At 50.3% G+C, this 24,935-nt stretch overlaps 9 protein-coding genes; 4 read left to right on the forward strand and 5 right to left on the reverse strand.

The window, feature by feature from the left end:
- Nucleotides 1-244: 244 nt before the first annotated feature.
- On the forward strand, nucleotides 245-1,725 carry RCC_00540 (uncharacterized protein; the record flags this gene model as incomplete). XM_023765694.1 has 5 exons in its annotated part: nucleotides 245-431; nucleotides 491-504; nucleotides 556-783; nucleotides 835-936; nucleotides 1,051-1,725. The coding sequence occupies 5 exons, from the start codon at nucleotides 245-247 to the stop codon at nucleotides 1,723-1,725; spliced, it is 1,206 nt and encodes a 401-aa protein (XP_023621462.1).
- A 1,779-nt stretch (nucleotides 1,726-3,504) lies between these two features.
- On the reverse strand, nucleotides 3,505-5,718 carry RCC_00541 (probable ATP-binding cassette transporter protein, mitochondrial; the record flags this gene model as incomplete). XM_023765695.1 has 3 exons in its annotated part: nucleotides 3,505-5,120; nucleotides 5,177-5,291; nucleotides 5,353-5,718. 3 exons carry the CDS (start codon nucleotides 5,716-5,718, stop codon nucleotides 3,505-3,507), a joined length of 2,097 nt encoding a protein of 698 aa, XP_023621463.1.
- Nucleotides 5,719-6,067: 349 nt separating this feature from the next.
- On the forward strand, nucleotides 6,068-7,417 carry RCC_00542 (related to Altered inheritance of mitochondria protein 24, mitochondrial; the record flags this gene model as incomplete). XM_023765696.1 has 5 exons in its annotated part: nucleotides 6,068-6,212; nucleotides 6,283-6,404; nucleotides 6,470-6,712; nucleotides 6,770-7,099; nucleotides 7,154-7,417. The coding sequence occupies 5 exons, from the start codon at nucleotides 6,068-6,070 to the stop codon at nucleotides 7,415-7,417; spliced, it is 1,104 nt and encodes a 367-aa protein (XP_023621464.1).
- Nucleotides 7,418-7,860: 443 nt separating this feature from the next.
- Nucleotides 7,861-8,685, forward strand: RCC_00543 (uncharacterized protein; the record flags this gene model as incomplete). Its single annotated transcript, XM_023765697.1, has 1 exon — nucleotides 7,861-8,685. One exon carries the CDS (start codon nucleotides 7,861-7,863, stop codon nucleotides 8,683-8,685), a length of 825 nt encoding a protein of 274 aa, XP_023621465.1.
- A 1,690-nt stretch (nucleotides 8,686-10,375) lies between these two features.
- On the forward strand, nucleotides 10,376-11,938 carry RCC_00544 (related to metaphase-anaphase transition protein (Mlo2); the record flags this gene model as incomplete). Its single annotated transcript, XM_023765698.1, has 1 exon — nucleotides 10,376-11,938. The coding sequence occupies one exon, from the start codon at nucleotides 10,376-10,378 to the stop codon at nucleotides 11,936-11,938; it is 1,563 nt and encodes a 520-aa protein (XP_023621466.1).
- A 1,365-nt stretch (nucleotides 11,939-13,303) lies between these two features.
- RCC_00545 (probable DNA replication licensing factor (nimQ)) lies at nucleotides 13,304-16,015 on the reverse strand (the record flags this gene model as incomplete). XM_023765699.1 has 3 exons in its annotated part: nucleotides 13,304-13,555; nucleotides 13,606-15,860; nucleotides 15,913-16,015. 3 exons carry the CDS (start codon nucleotides 16,013-16,015, stop codon nucleotides 13,304-13,306), a joined length of 2,610 nt encoding a protein of 869 aa, XP_023621467.1.
- A 477-nt stretch (nucleotides 16,016-16,492) lies between these two features.
- Nucleotides 16,493-17,538, reverse strand: RCC_00546 (probable iron/ascorbate family oxidoreductases; the record flags this gene model as incomplete). XM_023765700.1 has 2 exons in its annotated part: nucleotides 16,493-17,206; nucleotides 17,266-17,538. The coding sequence occupies 2 exons, from the start codon at nucleotides 17,536-17,538 to the stop codon at nucleotides 16,493-16,495; spliced, it is 987 nt and encodes a 328-aa protein (XP_023621468.1).
- Nucleotides 17,539-17,854: 316 nt separating this feature from the next.
- RCC_00547 (uncharacterized protein) lies at nucleotides 17,855-18,516 on the reverse strand (the record flags this gene model as incomplete). XM_023765701.1 has 3 exons in its annotated part: nucleotides 17,855-17,991; nucleotides 18,060-18,314; nucleotides 18,375-18,516. 3 exons carry the CDS (start codon nucleotides 18,514-18,516, stop codon nucleotides 17,855-17,857), a joined length of 534 nt encoding a protein of 177 aa, XP_023621469.1.
- Nucleotides 18,517-19,776: 1,260 nt separating this feature from the next.
- Nucleotides 19,777-20,848, reverse strand: RCC_00548 (related to kelch repeat-containing proteins; the record flags this gene model as incomplete). XM_023765702.1 has 2 exons in its annotated part: nucleotides 19,777-20,606; nucleotides 20,671-20,848. 2 exons carry the CDS (start codon nucleotides 20,846-20,848, stop codon nucleotides 19,777-19,779), a joined length of 1,008 nt encoding a protein of 335 aa, XP_023621470.1.
- Nucleotides 20,849-24,935: the final 4,087 nt, after the last annotated feature.

A 24,935-nucleotide genomic window follows, 5' to 3' on the forward strand; every position in this document is an offset into this window, starting at 1 on the left:
CATACGCGAGAAGTCAAAAACCACGAGACAAATCGGACTTTGCAATCCATCCCCATCAAGCTTGACGATCGTCGGATCTACTGCACGCTGGCACAGTTCATGTATGCGCGCAGAGCTTGGAGCACTTGTATGCAGATGCCGATCTAATCAGGATCCCGCCGAACAATTCTGCATGTTCACATTTCTTTCATCACAATTGTCCTTCTCTCAGTAATCCTGCCAGGCTTTGTTGCAAGACCGCACAATGAACACTGCCTTGGACTTCGTCAACAGGGCTCGACACGCATGGACCGAATTTAGGGAACCCTCGAAATTCGACAACAGCGCACCAGCCCAACAAGCTCACGCAGAAAATGGCGAATCTCGCTATGAGCATCCCGAGATCATCCAGACGAATTCACAATTGACAGACTTTCGTCTGCTCGTAGGAAGTGAGTCTTCCCACGTTTGAACGCAACATCACACTGTATGCTGACAAAATTTCTTACAGTATTGCAAGACAAGGCAAGTAATTGATGTTTCTGTTCCTCTAGGAGCCCCATCTGACTGTGATAGTCCTTCACCTCAAAACATGGGTTCCAAATGAACAGACGGCCGCAAGCTTCCTTAGCAGACAGACCGTCTCCCAATCTGGGCATATATGCCACAGTCTGCGATTGCGAGATCAAAGCGAAACGAAATTACAAGTCTRCATCAAGATTGATCAATTTCTGCTATGGATTGCAGATCATTGTGGCGGCGGCCTTGACTGCTCTTGGAGCAGCTGCTGCTAGCAACAAAGCTGTGAGTTGATGGTACAACAGTGGGAGGAATGTTGGCGCTGATCGAACCCAGGTCACTGCATTTGGAGCGATAAATACCTGTATTGCGGGATTTTTGACCTACTTGCGCGGGAGCGGATTACCTCATCGTATAAAATACTTCCAACACGAATGGGTGAGTGCACAATTGGCTTCAGAGATCTCGTAGAGGCCTGCTCCGCTTCGTCTGATTGCGAGCTATGTGCTCTGCTGCGCAATGGAAGGGCTAACAATCATCCTCTTCTCTCAGGCCAAGATTCGAGAGTGCATTGAGCAGCGTGAACGAGACTTTACCTTCCCAAACAGCGGCTTAAGCGTAGCAGAAGAAGTAGAGAAGATCCGCAAGATGTACGAGGAACTCCGACAAGACATCGAGAACAACCGACCAGACCGCTTCGTAAGTTCGGGAACTTTGGCTCGAGCTCAACCGCAAGCCATCTCCCTCGCCCGACCGCAGCCATCATTCAGCACAATGAGCAAACATTGGAATGAGAAGGAAACGGAAGCGAGCACCGCAATCGATCGTGCACGAGGAACCGCTTCTGGACTCTTCTCCAACGCTCGCGGAATGAAGGATATGTTGGAGGATAAATTGAAAGAACTCAAGGAGCTGGAACATGAGATCGTGTCTAGTGGGAAGCATATGGCGGAGGAGAAGAAGAAAAGTGTGGTGGAGCAGGTGCAAAGTACTGCGAGGGATATCGAGCATGTTGGGGAGAAATTGGAGCATGATGCGAAGGCTGCGCTTGATGAGAGGTATACGGAAGGAAGGGATCAGGTTGGGAATGCTATTGTAAGGACGCAAGATGGTGCTCATGCTGCTATTGAGAGGACGCAAGATGGTGCTCATGCTGCTGTTGCTCGTCAGGGGGATGCTGTGCGGGATTCTGTTGGATCTCGAGGGGATGAGACGGCGCCGAAGTAATGCATTGATGTGATGGCTACAGTGCACGTATTCTTAGTGTCTGTGCTAGCTAGTATTGGCCCTACCCGTACCCTATGAACCTACGACAATAGGTGGTACCAGCGTATCATATTAGTGATACTGTCCGTTCATCATAGCGGCATCTCTTCTTGCTGCTTCTTAGATGGATGCTACCCAGTTCCAGTTCTCATGCTCAACACCGCCGCGACGCTGTATTTCCCAGCATTTGAGAGATTGCTCTAAGTTTGGAAGAGTCTCGAAGTACTATTTCCGATCTATACCGGTCTGTTGATCGAACGCAACGTAGCCTGGCATCGTGCATTGTGTTAAAGATCGGCATGACGTCACGCAGCTCGCTTAGGCCTTGGCAGCTCACATGCAAGTTTCTCGGGCAAACCCGGTGGAGAAGCTAACGACCATACTGGAGCTGCTGTATGCACGACCGAACTCTTCCCCTACGACGCCTCGCCCCTAACTGCGAGGTGCTCTCTATACTCAGTGCAAATGGGGCTAAGAAGGACCCGCGTAGTCTCTTAGAGACCCCTCAAGGCGCCAGCACAAAGGCTGACTGCACTCGTGGGGTCAGCGTAATGTTCAAATAGTATACTCATCTGCAGCAAGCCTTGTCGGGACCTGCTGTTGCGGAGCGCGGTGCTCTCTGATTCGTGATCCACCCACTCAAAACTGCCACTCGACTCTGGATTATGCCGCCGAAGCAGGTAACAGGACTAGCGTTTGCGCGCATCATCCAACGTGAGYTCCCTTAGAAGGTACAATACCGTATCCTCGACGCAGCATCGCATGCACCTGGCCACTATGTCCGAGAGTATCGAGGACTATGATGCGTCGGTGAGCAGAGTAGCAGTTTTCGAGTGGTGACATGGTGACTTCGCACTGCTGCTACCTCAAGTTGTGCCGCCGAAGCGGGGTGTAGCACTGCCATGCTGCGTCTTTCCCGCGCCCAGAAGACTGGGTTGGTACGTCGCCGCACTGTGCCATCGTAACAATCCTGTTGGGGAGAGCAATGGTAGAGCATAGCGAGCAGCGCGAGTCAATTCGGAGTGGTGGTGATCGTGGATGATGGAGGAAGAAAGAGAGTGAAAGGAAGTCGGGAAGAAACTTATCTAAGTAGATGGGAAATTTGGAATTTGGCGCTAGCACTAGCGGGATGGCTGTAACTCATCTCTCGGAATCCCTTCTCGACGCTGTGGGTAGTCTTATGGGATACGAAAGTTGATTGAAAATTAGGTCTAGAAGCTGACGGGGCGATGACGAGCCTCCGCGTAGAAAGGTGCCCCTGGCACCAAGAAGCGAGCTCATCAAAAGCAAATCGAGCGAGTGCGCTGTTGTAGTCTAACATGTGATAGTTGGCGCTTACTAAGCCACTAAAATCTAAGCATCTGTAGGAGCAGCTTAAAGGACTGTTTGTTACGAGGTCCATTCTCGACAGGTCCGTCTTTTCTACAGTCCACCACGCCACTGCAATGACATACCCATATCTTCCGCATCGGGCCTCATTCCATGATTCCATGGGATGGAAGAAATGTAGTCGGCGTTTATGCAATCAGAACCAACGCCCCGAATCTGATGTCAAGTCTACGATCTAAAAGAGGGAGCTTCTTTCTTTCTCTACTGGAACACCGCTACCAAAGGTTTTGCGGGTGTAAAACTTCGCGCTGCAAGCGTCTATGCGCTCAGCAAAGTCGAAAGGCATCTGTATAAGCGACGGTTGCTCTAGTAGCGACATCATCATATCCCACCAAATCTTACCCCTTCAGATCAGCTCTTTTCCTTCTTCCCATCTCCCTTCTCTTCCACCACCACCTCTTTCCCCTCCTCGACAAAGGCCATCTCCTGCGCACTCCACAACTCCCCATAAACCCCACCGCAATCCACAAGTTGCTCATGGCTCCCCATCTCCACGACCCCTCCATCCTTCAACACCACAATAACATCACTATCCAACACCGTCCTCAAACGATGCGCAATAAAAACACTAGTCCGCTTCCCCGATTTCAGGAACCCCCGGATTTCGCCCATCAAAGCTTGTTCTGTATGGGTATCCAGCGCACTCGTCGCCTCGTCAAAGAACAAGAGTGGAGGGTCTTTGAGGATGAGTCTGGAGATGGCGAGACGTTGTTTTTCGCCTCCGGAGATCATCATTCCGCGCTCGCCGACCATTGTTTGGTAGCCATCAGGGAAGGAGGATATGATGTCGTGGACACGGGCCCGTTTCGCAGCTTCCACGACTTCCTCACTACTAGCTTCAATCTTCCCATAACGAATATTATGTTCGATTGTGTCGTTGAATAAAGGTGTATCTTGCGGCACGACACCAATGGCCTTCCTCAGACTCTCGAGACTGACGTCCCGAATATCTTGACCATCGATCAGTATTCTCCCTTCTTGCACGTCATAGAAGCGGAAGAGGAGGCGGAGGATAGTGCTCTTTCCACACCCCGAAGGTCCTACAATGGCGATCTTCTTCCCGGCCGGGATTGTCAAGGTCAAGTTCTTGAGAATTGGGCGGTCGGGACGGTAACCGAAAGTTACGTTTTCGAAGCGGATTTCTCCTCCTCCGCGAGAGAGATTCAGGGGTTTGGCGTTGGGGAGTTCTTTGATTGCCACATTTTCTTTTTGGAGGTTGAAGAGCGTTTCCATGTCCAGGAGACTTTKTCGCAATTCGCGGTATACGCTTCCCAGAAAATTGAGTGGGACAGAGAGTTGGAAGACCAGTTGATTGACCATGACCAGATCTCCGACTGTGAGGTTGCCCGTCGCGACTCCTTGGGCGGCCATGTACATCATTCCCGTCAAGGCCGTGGAAAAGATGAGATTCTGTCCCGAATTGAGGTATGCGAGAGACGTGGCAACTTTAATACTCGCTCCCTCGTAGTTCTTCAAAGCTGAATCATACCTCTTGGCTTCGTAAGCTTCGTTGTTGAAATACTTGACCGCCTCATAATTGATGAGTGAGTCCACGGCGACCGTGGCACCCTTGTTGTCCGCAGCATTGGCTTGTTTGCGGAATTTGGTACGCCAGGCCGTGGTGCTGATAGTAAACCAGGAGTATGCGGACATGGTTCCTACGGTCAAGGCGGCGAATTTCCAGCCATATTGGTAGGTGAGGACGCCGGAGACGAGAGAGATTTCAAGGGCTGTGGGGATGATGTGAAAGACCATGGAGGTCAGCAGGAAACTAATGCCTTTGGTTCCACGGTCAATGGCGCGGGTGAGACCACCGGTTTGGCGGGCGAGGTGAAAGGGAAGGTCCAGGCGGAGGAGGTGTTTGAAGACGTTGCCGGCGACTTGACGGATGGCTTTTTGGGAGACGGAGGCGAAGATTGCGTTGCGGAATTCCTGCGCGAGAGTGGCGCCGATTCGCGTGGCGCCGTCTGTTGTGATGTTAGTGGAGGAAGGTGCGATGTGATGAATGCGGAAGGAGGCACACAAGCAAAGATGGCGGTCCCGGCAACAGTCATGGCGGTGCCACCAACGGCGGCGAAATCAATATTCATGGAATCGACAATATCCTTGAAGTAAAAGGGAACCTGCACATTCAAGACCTACATGCAGACTATCAACGCCCGACCAGAGAACAAGAAACGATGACATGGTATTGCCCACCTTTGCGCCTATCAACAACCCCAGACTCAAGCTCACGCGAAAGCGAGTGTTGAAGTCATTCTTGGGCCAGAGGTACTGGACCATGTCCTTCATGATTGCCCAGTCCATCTTCCGCTGCTCCTTGTTGGACACGGTCTGCTCGGCGAGAAGTGGGCCATGTTTGGACGTGGGACTCGCCGTCGCCTTGGACGATATCCTCGCCTCGTCCTTTCTATGCCGCGGGGTCGTCGCAAACACCCTCTTCACATGCCATGCTGTCTGGAGGGGATCTGATGTGCTGGGTCTGGGTCTGGGTCTGCATCTGGTGGAGGCGCCGGGAGGGTATGGCAGAGTTGCCCTCAGACATCTGCTGCTGCTGCGTAACATGCTGTTGTCGGTCGTTCAATCAGGCCATCATCTATCATGTAGAACTACCTGTATGCTCAATGTTCTCGGCGAGCCCCGAAAGGAACAGTGAGTGAGTGAATGCAAGCTATCGGTGGTGTCGGTGTTGCGTATCAAGCCACGTCCGATCGCGTGCTCGTGCGAGCAATGGAATTGCCCGTCAAAGTCCGCCCCGTCATCAATGTCTTTCCCTGACTGATGAAATCCCAAAAGTAGCGCACACTCGGACATGATCATCCTACCTTCTTTGCCAAGCAGTCTCGCGTCCAAACCTCACCTGTTTGCCGCGGCGTATAGCTCCCGGCGCAGCTTTGTTGGATATTGCTGCGCGATGAGGGCTGTTCGACGACTGCGACCGACGAATGCCGTCCGGAGCATCGGGAACCGGCGATTCGTTCAGATCAGCTCTGTCCCTTCGTCCAGCGAGCCCCAGCAAAGCCTGGAGCCCCGCGCATCGAGTGGAAGTCCCACGGCCGGTATGTCATTGTCACATCGGATGCGCCTGGTTCATGAATCGCAGCTGACCCATTCCTTTCCTCCCTCTAGCAGATGCACGATTTGAGATTCTCGGCAGTCCCTTCAGTCTCCTCTCGGCCTCCATCTCCGCGTCCCAGGACCTCTACACCCGCAAGGGCACCCTCGCCGGCTTCAATGGCAAGGCGGAGAATGTACGCAAGACCATACGATGATGGATGAACATGAACATGAACTCAGGCTGATATGATGTTGCCAGGCCGTCTCGACCCTCTCCGTACTCGAACCCTTCCGCCGACTGCCCCTCGGCATTCCCTTTCTCTACCAACGCATCACATCCACCACGCCCTACTCCGCCCTAATAGCCACCAAATCCCCCATCACATCCCTCGTTGTTGTTCACCTGGACGGAAGACTAGACTGGATGGTTGCACAACGAAACGCTCTTCTAGCATGGACAGGTCACACCCTCAGCTTGAAGCCACGATGGAATATGAAGATGGTATCCCCAACTCCCTTCTCTGCTGTCGACAAGCAGTCCATGAACTAACTTATATAGAGCCTCGCACACTGGGGTAGCACCCTCGTCACCGGCCGTGGCCTCCTTGCTCTGTCTGGAAAAGGTCTCATCCATCAAATCACCCTCAAGACCGGCGAGGAATACGTCGTCCGACCCAGTAATGTCATTGCATACAGCATGATGCAACACGCACCTCAACCCTACCGATTCAAGTCAAGTAACATGCGACTACAAATCCCTAACCCTTTGACTTGGTTACCCGACACGAGATTCTGGCGGACCATGCGGGAAAGCGCAGTCTGGAGATTCACTCGCGATGCGACCTTCACCCTGAGAACGTGGGCGAGAAGGACGATTTGGGGAGATCGAGTAGGTTGCCGTTCCTTCACAACATGCCGTGGACTGTACTGACAGCATTGTCAGCTCTTCCTCCACTTCCACGGCCCAGCCACAATCCTCGTCCAATCCCGCTCAGCAGCAATCGCTGATGTCCTAACCTCCGAGGATGTCAATGAGATTGCTGATAGCCCAGCGGGAGCTGTTCCGAGAGCACTGGCTGTAACCTCGCCTGCCGAGGCTGGTGCGGAGCCTGGAATGCCCAAAGCGCTGCCTACGAAGATGAGCTATGCCAGTGTGACCAAGGATGGTGACGTGGCATTTGAGAGACAGGAAGCGGTCAAAGCCTAGATGACCGCGGTGGGTATGAGCGGTATCGGTCCGCGTGTGCAAAAGTAGCTTCGATGAGAGATGGAGAGGATGTACAAAATAACCCTAAGGCCATCGCGCAGAGAGCGGTGCGAACTGGGAAGAAGCCGGGAAGAAACCCTTCTATGTCGGTAATGTCAACACTTTCTACTCCTGTTTGCGTCCAGGCGAGTAGAACTCCCGTGCATTTTGCTCACTCGTGGCAATCCGCAGTCCAAGGAGGAATCCCTCGACGACGGGAGTAAATCACACGCCATGCCGGTATCCGGGCAACTGGACCTGCCTCACGTTTGCCTTTGATACTCACTCCTCTCGTTTCCTGACTTCCCTACTCCACCGCTAGAACATCAACTTCGCTTTCTTCCACGGAAAATTCAATTCTTCAAAAACATCGCACGCTCGACATACCTCGACATCCTATCGCTATGACTTTGCCAAAATTTGCTCTCGATTACAATGCCTGCTCGCTGGAGGAACTGCGGCGGTTCTGCGAGAATCGAAAGCTCTTGCCTTCAAAGGAGCTTCATGCTACCGATGCCGATGCCGATCAAGTCCATGTCGCCGCGCCGATGACTCTTCCCGCCACAGCTTCCGATCGGCTTGATGATTCCGCTCCGACTCCCGATGAGATGCGGACCATTGTTCCTGGTCGGTCTCAGGATGAGGCTCTCAGTCAGCCTGGAACTGCCGCGGCTTATATCAATGCTTTGCGCTCTGCGGATGCCAATGCTAATATCAGCGTGAAATTTTTGGATTTGCCGGGCGAGCTGCGAAATGGGATCTATGACTGTCTCCTCCTGCTACGGACAAGGCCGGCGGGTAATGACAGCCGGGGATATTTTGCACTCGGACGCCATCGTGAAGCCGCGTATTGCTATCCCGAGATCCTTGCCACTTGCAAGGCCATCCATCGGGAGGCAACCAAAACTCTCTATGAAATGAACACATTCCGACTCGATTACATTCCATTCGAATTCCCCGTCTGCCACATAGCCACGCCGGGAGAGCTCAACATGACCACGTTCCTGCAACTGCCCAAGTGGATACACATGGGTGTTCTCCAAGCGAGATGGGCACAGCGTCTGCTTGGTTGTCGCTCAATTCACATTGCTCTCTTCAACGGCCACGTATTCAACGAAGCGGACAAGATCATCTTTCACTCGCTCATGTCTATGCTCCAGACAAGTGATAAGCTGAAGAGCGTAACGATCTCGACCTCGTCAATTCGTGAATATGCGGCTCATGGCTAGCGTCCTCCACATCTCAACGCCGCGTACCCGCTCGCCAGACTCTGTGCATTGTTTGAGTGCCAATTTAAGACCTTCATTGGTCCCCTCGAAGACGCCGTCGGCGACGATGATCAGGCCTCTTTGCCAACGTGGCTACCACATCCAAAGCGTCTCCAGTTGATGGGCACCACAAACAAGGAGTTCTACAGAAGGAACGAACTTGTGCGAATGCTTCACCTTGTCATTGAGAAGTCACACTGTCAAACACATGCCAATCTCCTCCAGCTGAATTCCGACGAGCGGAAGCAGCTGAAGGATGTTTCGAAACGCATTGTCCGAGCTAGACTCATTGTCGACATGGACTCCGAACGACGGTTTGCTGGRGAAGTATTGAAGATGGAATCCCTCCTCGACAGGATCTTCGAGCGAACAACAAGAGCACAGACATGCGCCATTAATCTCGGAGGCTCTGCCGCGGAGTGTATCGGGTACTATCAAGCAGCACATGCCGAGAGAGTTGTGGCTATGCAGATGCGCAAGATTTCGATGCCAGAACGAGAGGTTCTCCACACTTGTTGGAAGGATATCAAAGCTGGGAATGATTACTGGGAAAAGGACGCGAGGAGAGGAAGGTGGCATGGTTTGGGTCTGGAAGATAGGTTTGAGGAGATTGAGGTGGGACTACGTAATCGAAGGGGAAAAAAGACGTGGCCGGTGGATCAAGGATGTTGATGCACAACTTTGGCTCAAAAGCGGAGCCGTGTGGTATGTTAGACACTCATTGCTGCTCACATCGTATGGGGCAAAGGCCGTCAGAATCCTCCTCCTTCCCAATCAGGCCACACATTTGTCAGCAAAATCTACAAACAATCGTCCTTTCAGTCTCAATCTCTCTTCCTCAACATCCAACACTCAAGACAGCCTCCAACAATGTCCTCCTCTCCTCCACCCCAACCAATCCTCTTCTCCCCCGCCCAACACACTCACCTCCTCCCCTCCATAACGCTAATCCACAAATCCTGCGTCCTCCAAGATGGTCTCCTAGCCACCATCATCGACGTCTCGCACCCGACAAAACTCACCGATTACTGGAAATCTCTCTTTTCAGAAGTTTCCTCTGGAACTCGAGAGATTTTGTTACAATTCACAGATGACTCGCAACAAAGTCTAGCGGGCGTGGTATCTATTTCCATGCCGGAGTCGGAGACGGGACCATTTCGAGCTTTTGTGGAGAAATTAATGGTTGATCCTGGACAGAGGAGGAAAGGGTATGCGAGGAATCTGATGGCGAGGCTGGAAGGGGTTGTTGTTGAGAAGGGGAGACGGTTGATTTGTTTGTAAGTTTTCGAACCGTTGTAGTGGTGTGAGAGGTGGGGTGGTGGATTGCTAATACGAGGATGTATATACTAGGGGAACGAGTGTAGGATATCCTGCAGAGGAGATGTATCCCAAATTGGGGTACATTTCATATGGAGTCTTGCCGAAGAATGGGATTTGTCCGTTGACGGGAGAGTTGAAGGATGAGAGGTATTTCTACAAGGATTTGAGGGACTTGTGAGGTGATGGGACGGGAGATAGAGTCGAAAATTGGGCTCGGCCAACCTTCCTAGAACGCGACCCTGACGCCAACGCGTCCCACGTCTTCTCCCTCAATCAATCTTCGCCTTTTCATCACTTCAGATCCGGCCAGCAACATCATATCACATCAAAAATGGCATCCGATGAGCAGCAGGTCCCCCCGAATCGCAGTGTGAAGCGAGCATCTTCCATCACCGCGGCATCGGAATCGTCCCAAACGGCGCGAGAGTACATCGCATCGCAACTCTCCCTCGAAGCAGAGGCCAAAGAAGCCCTTCCCTACCAATTCGACACGTGCACCCACCCTCTGGGTCCCCTCCGACAAACCGTCTATGCCTGTCTGACTTGCTCTCCTCCCCCTGCCTCCATCCACCAACAATCCACCCCCGCCGGCGTGTGCTACAGCTGTAGTATCAGCTGTCACGGCGAACACAACCTCGTCGAACTCTTCGCCAAGCGCAACTTTGTCTGCGACTGTGGTACGACCAGACTCGCCAACACGGGGACTCCATGTAGTCTGCGCATCAACTCGAGTACGGGAAGAAAGGGCCATGTCACGGGAGAGGAGGCACATGCGGGGAACAAATACAACCACAACTATGCCGGCAAGTTCTGTGGATGCGGCGAGGAATACGATCCCGAGCTGGAGAAGGGAACCATGTTTCAATGTTTGGGGTTGGGGAGTGTTGAAGATGGTGGGTGTGGCGAAGATTGGTGGCATCCCGAGTGCTTGATGGGAAGGGAGAGGGTGAAGCAGGAGCCAAAGAAGGAAGGCAGGGTGGAAGACGATGGTCAGCTTGAGACGGTCAAGGAAGAGGCCGAGGATGGCGAAGATGCGCCTGCGCCGAATGGCGTCGATGGAGAGCATGCGGAAGTCGACGATGCTCCACTCCCACCCGGCTTCCCTGCTGAAGATGACTTTGACCATCTCATCTGCTACAAGTGTGTCAGTGCGAACCCTTGGATCAAGCAGTATGCGGGCACAAATGGCTTCCTACCGGCCGTCGCCGCTGATGGATCTGCGCCAACGACGAATTCCCACGCCGCTGATGGATCTGCGCCAACGACCAATGGCCACACCGCGAACGGACATGCTACGAACGGTGCAACGGAAGCACCCACGGGAACGGGAACAGCAGACAGCAAGAAACGAAAGGCAGACGATGACCAAGAAGTCGTCCAGGATTCCCTTAAGAAAGTAAAGTCCGAAGACGACATCCAGGCATCAGAGCCAACAGCCACAGCTGCCACTACGGAATCACCCAGACACGCCTCTCTCCCACTCGCATCAGCAGGTCCCATAACCCTCTTCCTCCAAGAAGACTTTCGCGACCACCTCTGCCGCTGTCCCACCTGCTTCCCCCGCCTGGCTCGTCACCCTCAACTCCTCGAAGAAGAAGACACCTACGAGCCTCCTGTCTCCGAAGATGGAGAGAATGCTGATGGCGCTCGCAGTGTCGGATCTGGCTCGTTGCTCGATCGCGGCGAGGCTGCATTGTCTTCCATGGATCGCGTGAGGGCTATTGAGGGCGCTATGGCTTACAATCATCTCAAGGATAAGCTCAAGCCATTCCTCCAGCAGTACGCCGATAGTGGAGAGGCTGTAGGTGCAGAACACATCAACGCGTTCTTCGCCAAATTGAGAGGTGATGAGCAAGCTATTCGGGAGGCTGCTGCGGGTGCTAATCAGGCTTGACGAGGATTATGCGGATTGTGGATATGACTTGTAAAGAGTATTGGGAACTTTTTGGAGCCTTGCAGTTCAAGGCACCCGATCGCAACAGAATGTATAGTTAACAGCCAACGACCAAATCAAACGAACGACATTTCCAGCGATGCCATCTATTTCCAGCTTCCAAGCGAGCGGCTGTGGAGGACCATCCCCCAGATATAAGCGCCCAGCCGTTTGGAGCACTCTGTTCGCGGCAAACGAATCCTGAAACATGCCAAGCGCCTGGCATGTACGGATGAACTTCTGTTTGCGTATACCAACGACTTTGTATCTGAAACATGTCAGATGTGCCTGTGCAGCACGCTGCTATCAATGCGAGGCGTGCGGCGTGCGCGTGCGTGTGCGCTTGCTTAAGGCTTCGTGCAGGTGTCATGTAGATAGATGGAGAAGCAGCCGCTCATTCACCGTCGAGTGACTGACTGATTTCCTTGCCTGTTTCTTCACTTGATGCTGGACATCTTGATACACCATTTTTTCTTCTTGTCCGAGTAACCAACGACATCCTTCTTGCAATCCAAATTTCCTCGTTCGATCAGAAGGAAACAGGAAGGATTGAAAATCTTCCAACGGAACGACATTGACAGATCATAATGACTTCTCTCCTTTTACGAGATAGCAGTAAAATCTCCCTCCCTCCCTCCCTCCCTCTCCTTCGAACACTCACTAACAATCTCATCTCTCTCACAGCAACCTGCCTCCCAACCCACCTCGCCAACCCATCAGACCTCCCCTCAGATTTCAGCAAATCCCAAACTCGAATCTGCGGTTTCAACTCCCCCATTTCATCCGCCAATACAACTTTCACGCAGGAATTCGAATGTCCGTTTCCCCTTCCCTCCCTCTCAAAGCTTCCAAACCCCCCAACTAACACGTCATTTCAAAATCAGTCTGCTGCAGCAATACCCCCGTGACCTCAAATTCCTGCTTCAACTACTGCGTCACGGGCTACGAAGTGGAAGAATTCCAAAAATGTATCCTTGCGCGAGTGGATGTGGATGCGGAAATCACATGTAACATTTACCCGGCAAAATTGATCCGGGAAAAGGGAGCGAGTTTGGGGATGTGGTGTTTTCTGTGCTGGTTGTTGGGGGGTGTGGTGGGGTGGTTGGCGTTTTGTGCTTGGGACTGATGGATTGATATCAGAAGTGGAAGAGTTGGAGTTGGGTGGGAAAAGAAGGGGGAACTATACAAGATTGTCATCATTACTGCTGGGCGCAAATCAACCACGGACAGGGGAATTGGTCTCCGCATTCATGCAAAAGCGCTTCCGTGCATCTCTTCTTGAACACCTCCAACGCCGTCATCATCATCTATCTCCTCAAAGAATGTCTAAGCAGCAGCACTAACTCCATCCCGAGTCCTACCACCTCGATTCCGGTTCTTTGGTGCACCAGGTCTTCCAAGCGTATACTTTGCAAAAGCTCTCGCCAGAGCCTTCTTACATGAAACCTTCTGGCTGCCGACAAAACTGTCAATCGTCACCGCAATAGCCCGATCGATATCTACGGAACTGCAGTATTCGCTCAAACGCATCTTGGCAAAGGACTCGCTGATTCGGAGGATGGATTCAAGATGACGGACCTGTGCGCTTGTTAGTCAATGGGACAGAAGCAGGATGTGTAAATACGTACAGTAATGGGATAAGCGCCAGTGGCAAGCGACTCCCTCCGCATATCGGCAAAGAGTCTCGCGATCTTGTCCTGGTCAATCTGATATAGTTTCGGCCGACAATGCTCGCGAGAGTAAAGAATGTACTTCCTCAGCAACTCTTGAGGAATCTCCGTTTTGGGTCCTGCGGAAGCAGGAGCATGCTCCTCGTCATCGACGTCCATGCCCTCTTCGCCAACGGCTGTGGTTTGAGTTTGTGAGCCAAGAGATGAGCTGTTGACAGGGTGTGCACGACCGTGACTGTTCACCACAAAGTTGGCGAGACGTTCGTCTTCTTCGGGATCGACGGTATCTCGGACAACGACAAGAATGTCGAAACGAGACAGAATGGGTTCCGTGAGCTCGACGTTCTGGCTGAAAGGCACTGTCGCGTTGTAGCGTCCACCGATGGGGTTGGCGGCGGCGATGACGGCACATCTTGCTTGTAATGTCGTGACAATACCGGCTTTGGAGATGGAGATGGTCTGCTGCTCCATGGCCTCGTGGATACTGGTCCGATCTTGGTCGTTCATCTTGTCGAACTCGTCGATCAGGCATACACCCTTGTCAGCAAGCACCAATGCACCGCCTTCCAGCGTCCATTCCTGTGTAAGGGGATCTCTCCGTACACTTGCTGTAAGACCCACAGCGGAAGCACCCTGACCGGTAGCGAATACGGCGCGATGTGCTGTGCTTTCGATGTACTTCAAGACTTGAGACTTTGCAGTACCAGGATCACCCAGTAGCAGAATGTTGATGTCACCACGGATTGAGTGCTTGCCTTGTGCCATCTTTGAAACTCCGCCGAATAGTGAGAGCGCAACCGCAGTCTTGATGTCGGTGTGGCCATAGATGGAAGGAGCGATCGAGCTGATGATCTTGTCGACAATCTTCGGATCCTTGCTGAGAGCACGAATGTTGCGCTCATCCTCTTCTGTCAATCTGAAGCCAGCAAGCTGATCGTGAGACTTGACCACGTGATTCGCTTCGAGAATGGTTGCAAAAACGGGGAAACCGTTCTTGTTGTTGAGCTGCGCATCGTAGTTGTTGCGGTATATTCCAGAAATCTCCACCTCCTCGCCAGGCTTAGCAGAGTCTATCAAATCCCACAACAGAATTACTTCGCGAGTTCGTGGTAGGCGACCTGCTGGGACAGTTCCAGGCGATTCTTGGAGGGTGAGCTTTTGGTAGTTTCGATAGACGGTCTTCTCGCTGTTGAGTGTGAAGGGACCACGAGACTGGCAGTTCTGACAGTACGACAGCTTGACCTCCGCATTGCTGTCTTGTGGGAAGGGACCAAGTGTGACTCCGCACTTGGTGCAGTCAAATTTGACATATTTGAGCTGAGGAAACACTCCAGTTCGTCGAGTAACGACACCGCTCACTCTCAATAGGCAGTTCAGATGGCTCTGACGCAACTGACGCAGGGTGTATGAGATGGGCAACCCTGCAATACGTACATGCAGTTCCGAGTGGATGCGCTCATAGTCCGGGTAGTGGTAAAGAGCGACTTCCAAAGCCACAGCGTCGAAGATTGGTAAAATCTCGAATGGAACATTGGTTAGAAAGTAGCCCAAAACAGGCTTGAACTCCGCCAGATGCGCCCAGTCGACTTCCAATGACTCCGCGTTGACTTCTCCCAAGGTACGGATGCGAACACCATAGACCGAGGTACCTGTAGAATCGGTGTATTCGGTCAAGAAAGACTTGAACTCTCGTGCAATTGAGCGATGCACTGCCGGTTGGGAAACCCAATCCGTCAAGTTTGCAGCCTTTACTTCTCCCAAAGCCTCGACTGAGATTTCCTCGTTCATAATATCCTCATGCATGTCCACATCGTCCTGATCCTCGTCGAAGCGATGCCTGCGTCTGCGTGGCTGGCGGGTGAGATCCATGACATCCTCTTCATCGTCGGGTAAGAAGGCAGCCGGTCTGTTGCGTGCCTGTGCCAGCTCTCGATCACGGCGATTGAGGCGTGCTTCAAGCGCTCTTCTGGCCGCCGGATCCAGCTGGTCGTAGTCCTCATCATCATCAATGTCGGCGCCGCGGTATCCAGCTTGTTCTTGTCGGTCGTAGTCGCGATCAAAGTTGTCGCCGAAGAGGTCGATGCCTGCATCGTCTTCTGCCATCTCGTCTGCATCGTCAATGTCGTGGATGAGATCTTCCTCGGGGTCAATGTTGTCGTCCTCTTCAATGTCGTCGCCGCCAGCGGGGAACACGGGTGGTGATGACGCGGGAGCTATAGATCCTGTCAGGAAAGATTCGCCTGATGTACACACCTCCGTACATACGACTTGATGGTGGTGCTGCAGACGACGACGGGCCATCGTCCTCGGCGTCTCTGGCCCTCTTGCGTCCGCCGGCCGGATTTCTTCCTCGGTTTGCCGCTGACATGTTGGATCGCAGTGGAGAGCTGGGAGATTGTCAGATCTTGCTGTTAGTCATGCGTTGGAGGCCATCTACCTCATTGTCGTTGGTTTGTGGAGGAGAGAGGGGATTCTGGAGCGGGCGGGAAATCTCCAGGGCGCTTTCTCGCGTCCAACACACGAATTGACGCGCCATGCTGGCGAAAAAGGTGGGATGAAAGAGAACCCACAATCAATGAGGCCAGTTCCAGACTTCAATCGGTCAAATATACATACACATGTATATGTATTAACAGAGTGTCTCTACGTCTATAGTGCTGTATGATTGTATCCTCCCACTTGTCTGCTCCCGTTACTGGCTCTACCATGAAGTCGTGATGGCTCGTTCAGTCACCACTTTTGACCAACGAGCTTGACGCGTAAAGTGCTTTCTCTGGCCATAAGGTCCTCGTACATCTTCCATCTCCATCACAGAAACCATCACAAGCCCGCCTGCACAGACACATCACTCCGCATTCTCCGCTTGTTTCGCCTTCAACGCCTGATAATTCCTTGCCATGGCATTCTTGGTGAACTCTGCTCCCGTGACCTTGGGATACTTCTTCAACGGCCCCTGAATCTCGCAGTCCGTACATGGCTGGTTGAAGAAAGCAATGGAATACCTCGGACCAAAGTAATCCTTCTCCGGATCCGTCGGTGCCTTGACGCGGTGGAAGGTCGACTTGAAGCGATCGTCCGACCAAGACATCATCAGGTCTCCAATGTTACAGACGATGTCGCCCGGAGCAAATTCAACTGGAGTCCACGTATCACCCATGCCAAACTCGGTCACGACTTCCCGTCCTGGACAKATTTCCAACCCACTCTGTCCAGGCCGCTGGAAAAGTAGAGTCAACAGGTCCCAATCTGCGTGAGCTCCAGCTCGATGATAATCCGCGGGCAATGGCGCAGTAGAGTCAACAGGAAAGTAGTGCAACAGGCGCAGAACAGACTGACAGTCGGGTCGGCTCGTATCATGAGCCTTGATGAAGTAGTCATCGGGGAACCCCAAGCCTCTTGCAAAGCACAACATGAGCTTCTCTGACAGACTCTGTGCTTTCCGCATGAAGAGCTGAGCATCACGTTTGAAATGCGGCAAGGCTTCCTCCGCGACCCATTTATCGGTCATGTTGTCTCCGAATTGGAGCTGGTAGCTTTCTTTCTGATCTGCGACGCCAGTCTGATAGGTTCCCCGATGAGCTGTCGCAAGAGGTTCTAGTGGTTGAGAGGCATGCTTACAGAAGGTCTGATCTGTCCTTTCTTCTCCCAGCCGACATTGTTGGTCGTAAAGGGTACAGTCGCCTTGACCTCATCTGGGAGGTCGAAGAAGGACGCTGATGTTCCAAAGATGGCGTCAATTTCAGGGATTGTGATTTCCGTGTCTGTCAAGGAGAAGAAGCCATCCGTCTCAGCGGCGTGTACGAGTTGTGTTGTGATCTCGTCGATGCGATCATCGAAGTTGGCCAGGCTGATTCGAGGAATGGCTCGATCGGAGTATTTGATGGCACCCATGTCGATTCTTTGAGCTATCGATACTCTAAGAGGCACCCTTCGTTCGTCTTTCATCAAGACTATTATCTATGAAATGCAAGTCTGACGTGTCATCAGCGCGCGATAGGCGAGATGGCCTATCTCCACCAGTCGAGCTATTCGACGACTTTTCGACGACACAACCCAAACACAAGATATGACGCGGTCGCAACGCAAAAATGGTGTGATTAAGCTTGGTATTATTCTACATGTATCAGGACTCTATCTGTACAAGCCGTGAAAGCTCTTTTCACCAAGTGTCTCATGAAGCGTAAAGTTCGTCTCGTCAATCATTCCTCTAAGTCAACAGAGACTGGAGGAGAGAGCCGACACCGGTGAGAAGTGGATCGAGGAGGCCAGCAAGAAGAGGAGTGAGGGTGAAGAGCAGGCCATCGACGAGTGCGTTCAGGTTGTCGAGAGTTGGGCCAAGGGCGCCTGCGAATGAATGAAATGTCAACGCTGTATTCTTGGAGATGTAAGGTATGCGACTGGGATAAACGTACCGTTACCGACGAATGGAAGGAGGGCCTTGATCGTGCAGATCAGGTCATCGATCGTCTTCTCGAGCTTTGGAATGGCATTCTCGATTGGTTTCGTAGGGTCCGAACGTCCAGAAAGGCTGGTCTTCTGGGATGGGACAGCCTGACTGGCCTGGACGAAGCTAATGGAGATGGCATCGAGATCCTTCTGAATGGACGCGATGGCGGTTGCATTCTGCTCCGCGGTGGACCCGGAGTTCATCTGAGCGATGGTGGAGTCTGTGGGAGACAGGTCAGTAAATATTCGGATCTGGGCTAGAGAAGAGGTGGGCAACATACTGATGTGAGCATCGTGAGCAAGGACACTCTGTTGGAGGTTGGCAACAAGAGCGTTGACTTCCGCAGAGGAAGCGTCACGAGCAATGGGGCCGGCGAAGACACCGGCAATGAATGCTGGGATAGCGAAGAAAGAGACCTTCATGTTGTGTGTTGTTTGGGGGTTTGTTTGGAACGAATGTGGGTAGGTGTAGGCGGTTGTAGGTGTTTTTGAGAACTTGAGTGCAATGGGGAATCAGAGGACCATGCGAAGATATATACTCCCTGACAGCAAGACGATATCCTCTTACAAGCGTCTGCCAAATGCGTGCTTCCGGTGCTTGGGCAGATCCCGATGGCGATTTCGATCACGGTGCTCGTACAGGACCAGCGTATCTGCTGCGGTTGCTACGRGCCTACGCGAGCATGTCATTCAAGTCGATATACCGAGAATGACGATCATCAGAGAGATGCTCAGATTTGGGGTATCCACAGTGAAGGACGCAAACACGTGCACGAGTCATATCTTCTCAAAGGGGTAACTGCGTTATAAAGCTTATTTTTCACTGTGGTTTGCAAGCAATATCATCATCTTTCCCATTTCATCGAGTTATTCGATCTCGACTGTGTGAGCTTCGTCACTTGTTCCAGTACCCTATAGTGAGTCAACATGTGTGCGTCGATATCAGTGTACTTGAAATGCTGTTAGTAGAATCCCACCGGTGACCGCACAGTACTTTATCTTTAGACTTTCACCACGCTCATGTCTATCTGACTCTATCAACCTTGCTGATCCCTGATCARCACGGGATTTCTCATGGAAGTATATGCGAATGAAGCGCTTCTCCAATCATCGATCAGCATCCGGAGCCATTTGTTGTTGTCTGATCAAGAGAAACTAATGCGAAGCCGACGTTGCAATGCAATCTTGTTCATCTTATCCTGGTCTTGGAACCGCAGCGAACCGCAGGTATTTGATGAAAGTTGATGGCAGGGAATCACTGGAAACTGACTGCTGATGTACTATTCAAGATATGCCGGCTTCATATATCTGTATAATAATCTGTTCGACAGGATGCACTTGGAACGCGGTACTTCTGGCAGGTTTGGTGAATACGTAGTTCGTAGCCTTCTGTCATGTATAACGAGCTAGATCTGTTTGAGCAGTTGCAACGTCGAGTGGATATGTTTTTGCCGCATACCAACGTGGAAGCCGGAAGCGACGGCAACTGTTGGAAATTGTGGCGCACAGCCAATGGCAGTGATTCGTTAGACACGGCCCGAGAGTTGGCATACAACGCTTGCATGTGGTGTGTCCAAGTGCTCAGGCGCTGTAGAGCGTCGATCATCCCTCACGGCCCGGTTGCGGTCGGTAGGCTGGAAACTGCTTTGCTAGTGCTAGATGTTGAAACWGGAGCTTCGAGTATCAGAAGCTGAGTACCCAGAGATCGTTAAGCCTCTCATTTGACTCTCCAAGACCACCGGCCACTGCGATACGATCTTTTCCGTTGATTGAGACAACATCAGCATCAAACCATCCGCGGGCATTAGGTAGAGCTTCATCTTGTGTGAGCACGGGAGACCACCTGCCAGTCCCGATGGAGTACGCCCAGATGTCAGAAAGCATCTTGCCGGCTCCTTGATGTCCCAGTGAGCTCGGATCGCTCTCGCCGAATAGGGTAACCAGCGATGTACTTCCTTGAATGCTCACAGGAACTAGCGCGGCTACACTTCGTGCACCAGGCCCAGTCTTCCCGTCTGCCGGGAACACCGTCGTTTCCCAGGAGTTGGACTCTGGGCTGTAAACATCAAGAGCACCGCCCTGTTCTTTCTCTCCGTCAAATCCATTCATACGATAAAGCTTTCCATCCGCAAAGGCAATGGAAGCTCCGCCTCGAGAGGGACCCGGCGCTGTAGCAAGTTGCTTCCACGATGATGTCGACAAATTGAACGACCATAAATCTGCCAATCGGCCTTTTTCGGGGCATCCAGCATGTAGGTAGATCGTGTCCTTGTCGTCGGAGGTCAGTGCATGGAAACTGCGAGCTTCTGGTTTGACTGCCGAAGTTGGCTTCAACAGCTTCCACTCATTGGACGTCGTGTCCAGCGACCACAAAGCTCCATGCTCGTCGACGGGCGTCATTTCAGGCCCTCCACGGCCAGAAAACATATACATCACATGGCCAATCTTAGCTGTGGCTGCTCCAACCCTGGGAGCAGGAGAACTTGCATTTCCTTGGATCGACTGGACAGGTTCTACTGAGGACGTCAGGCTGGATTTCATCTCGATGCTTCGCGGAACATTGGCGACTCAACCTACTTGTAGCATCCCGACCTTCTAAGTCGACCTTGTGGAGATCATTGTCCCGCGGCTCGCGTGGCTTCAGTTCTCCACCGAAAACGAAGAGCGATCCTCCAATCGCACTGACATTGTGGGAGGATCGCTGAAGTTGTTCCGCTGTGGCGACCTTGGTCCAGGAGGCTGTGATGTCTGCCATTTCTTTAATATTTTGAAGAGAATTGAAAGAGAAATGAAGATTCGGAAACACGAGAGGGGGTCGTGCTGTTCGTACCTCCTTCCTATTTAGGAATCCATCAAGGTGGGCTTGGCGGGAAGTCGCCTGGGTGTCATTCTCGCAGCTTGTGATTGGCCGGATTCACTTAATCGTACACTTGAACGTAACAGCATATATGTCTGGTTCCGTGGCAGCGGTGTTGACCACGATCGTTGGAGTGTTGATTTTGTCACACTTTTATCAWCGATGTTGTCTTGATGGAGGTCTGCACATCCTTCACTGCTCACAGATAACTGTCAGGGTTAGGGTTAGGGTAGCGTAACTGTGGGCCGTCTCTGTTGTGCTATTCATTTATCTTCCTATCATTGCACCGCTCATAAAATCCATGGCATTTCGATGTTCTTTTCGACTCCATCGCTCACCATCAAGCTAAAGTCAGAAAGTTCTGGGCTGATGGGTCCAGAAGTGGTCGATTTTTCGATTGTTTTGCGGTAAGTGGTCGTCGTGTGTACTTTCTTTGTGTTTGGTCAACGTCCATTCGGTATGGTATGTGCGGGAGTATGCCGTGTAACCACCAACGCCTTGCGTATGTTTGCACCYCTGCACTCGACAATCCTCTGGACGGAAATATGTGTCTCCCGCCGTCCTTCCGTCTTTCATCCTCCATATGTGGTGCTATTGACTCCATCAACATTGATCCCAGATCTGGACCAGTCATAGCTTCCTTGGTACCACTGTGAACATGAATAGCAATGCTTCGAGCAGTAGGACAACATGAGCCTTTTCCGGACGATCAAAACTAACGATTTGGTGCTTAGAAAGTGTTTGCACTCTTGTCGATACGCCAGAAGCTCTTGTGGGGTTCTTGGGCTCGATTGCAAATCTTCCCATCAACCCTCCATCACTCTACCTTGACCTCGAAGGCGATGAACTCAGCAAGAACGGCACTCTAACGATCCTCGCCGTGATGGTCCATCCTCGCAACGAAGTCTACATCCTGGACGTCCAACAACTTCAGCGTTCAATATTCAGCATCGCTGGGACAAATGGTATCACTCTCAAGTCAATTCTGGAGTCTCCCCAAATCCCGAAAGTCTTCTTCGACATCCGGAATGACTCCAATGCGCTGTTCTTTCTTCATGGCATCTCGCTGGCAGGTGTGGAGGATATCCAGCTGATGGAGAATGCATCGCGCGAGGACTTCACCCGAGGAGGACACTTTCGGCGAATGCTCGCAAGTCTCGCGAAATGCATCGAGGCCGATGCTGGGCTTCTCCACCGCGAGCTCGTTGCGTGGAAGGCTCTTAAGAAGAAGATCAAGGCAAGATTCGACGCTCGCACGCTCGTCCGCGTCTTTGCTCAGCGGCCGCTGGACGCAGAAGCTTTGCAGTATTGTGCCGAAGACGTGCGATTGCTGCCTCGTTTGCGGAGTGTGTATTGGGGTCGCATGAATCTGACATGGAGGAAGAAAGTAGAGGACGAGACGGCCAAGAGAGTGCAGCTCTCCCAAACGGTCTCATACATACCTAAAGGACGGCACAAAGCACTGGGCCCATGGTGAAAGCGTGTCTAGCTTGGGTATGTCCATTTGCGGCCGTGTACTTTAGAATGCGTTTCGAMCTGAAAGCCAGTCTGATTCTACCATACAAATCCGGTGTACCGCATTTCCCGCGATGGAGGGATAGACATGTGAAGATGGAGGGGTCGTGTATTAATATGGTCGGGATTGTGGCGTGGCTTACGGTGCGCTTTTAGCGACAACTCTGCAACAATCTTTTTTTAGTAGAACTAAGGTACACTACTTAYGCTACCTCGGAACATAACCGTTCCGAGAGGTTAGCGGTAATTTTTAGTTATTATACGGGCGCTTCCGATATAGCCTCTTTATCTAGTATATAGATATAGTCCTAATCGATAGATTAATCGTAGAAGTAAAGTTATCTAAAGCTTATATTTATAACTATATATTAGGCACTTCCTTTATATAGTAGATAGATCGAGAAGTAGATATACGCCCGTATAATACGTTTACGACTATTAAAGTAGTACTATATAGATATCTATTAAAGAAACGAACGAAACTACTAAAAATAACTCCTCTCTAAACTTATAAAGTACCTACTATCTTTATTCTTATCGTAACCTTTTAGATTAATAACGCTTCGACCGATTATACGTATAATTTATAGGTAGTTTACTTATATTCTTAGATAATTACGAAACCTTCGAGATCGTCCGCTTATAGCTTAAACCTCCTAGGGTAGGATATTATTACTCTACTTCCTCGGTTTCTAGCTCTCCCTTAATTTCTAGCTCTCCCTTAATCTATAATCGAGTAAATAGCTATCTTTACGATTATATAGGTTAGAAACGTATAAACATCTTACTAAACGAAGGTAGCGACTTATCGTTACTATTATTAGTAGCGTTATACTCTATAGTAGTATTAATCTACTCTTTACTCTCCTATCGAATTTAGTATTAGACTTTATCTATTAACGTTTATATAGAAAGATAGTATATATACTTCTAAGATCGGCTCTATTTTAACTACTAGCTTTAACTTTACCTTAACTTCTTACTTTACCTTTTTCTTCTTCTTCTAAGAGCCCTTACTTTTTAGAGTAGTAGTAGCCTTAATAAGATTTGCGTTAACCTCGGCCTTATATAATAGGTTATCCGTAGGCTACGATATAGAACGTCTCTTAAAGATAAGGAACACTTTATATTACTTTCGAGATAGCTAGCCCTTTATATTAATATCGTTTAGAAAGATACGACTTAGCTTCCTATTTTTAAAGTCTATATCTAGAGGTTAAATAGGCCTATCTCGGTTATTATACGACTACGTAATATATATATAAGTATTATCCGGATATTCTATCTCCTTAGTAATATACGGTTTATTACCGAAGCTACGAATAGTAGCTACTATATCTTTAATATTATAATCCGGTATCGCGATGTCCTTAGGCGTTCCTATATCCTATTAGCGATTAATTATACGGCGGTATAGATAAATACAATAATAGTATATAATATATATAGTATACTTAGAGAACCCCTTACCTTTCTTTAACCTACTCTACTTTAGTATCTTATCTAGATTATCTAGGGTAATATAGTATCTCGTAATAACAATCGTAATAATAAACCTAACTTATACGGTTACTATTATAGAGATAGCCTTTATAACACTATCCTTCGACCGTTAGCTAGGGGGTGGATTACCTATATAGTACTTATGCTTCGGTAGATTTATTACCGCTTCCTTTTCGATCTTAATCTATCGCATATAGGTTGCCTTTATACTAGTAAGCTACGCTTTATCTAGGAGGCTCCTACTAATTTATTCGTTAAGAACCTCGTCGTCTAATATCTCGCTTTTATTAGAGTTAATAATAATTGGTATAGTACTTAAGGATAGCGTATTCGTCCGTAGCGGTATTAGTGTCGCCCGTATAATCGGTTTATTCGAAGGTACCGGCGGTGTTAGGTTATAATCGCCGTAGAAGTAATATTTCTTATTATCTAGTATATACTTTATATAGTCGAATTAGGGCCGAGTAGGGTATATACGCTTCTATACTTTCTTTGCTTACTTCTTAGAACCTATCGGTATAAAGCGGACTCGTAGATATAGCGTCGTATACGTTCGTATAAAGAAAGAAATATCGTCTATAAGAAGGGAGTTAGAGGAGGATTTTAGTAAAGGGGTAACCCTTTATCGCTTTATAGGTATAACTACGTAAAGACGGGGGATAGAGCGTACACTACTTAATAAGTATTATATAGATATATAAGCGCATAAATTTGTTATATAGTTATTATAGAGTTCTTATAGAGATTATAGCCGGGGCCGCTAATACTAGTAGAAATAGAAGCATATTAGCTATATATCCCCGATATATATAGTCCTATTAGAGTATTAGAACGTAACGTAATCCTATTATACCGATAATCTATTCCGACTTATCCGATTAATAATTAACCTCCGATATATCGCTATTACTACTTTCCGAGTTATCCTCTTTTAAAAGCTCTCTATTAATTAAACCCTCTAGTGCCT

This window comes from Ramularia collo-cygni, assembly GCF_900074925.1.
Source record: "Ramularia collo-cygni strain URUG2 genome assembly, contig: RCC_scaffold01, whole genome shotgun sequence".
Lineage (NCBI taxonomy): Eukaryota > Fungi > Ascomycota > Dothideomycetes > Mycosphaerellales > Mycosphaerellaceae > Ramularia > Ramularia collo-cygni.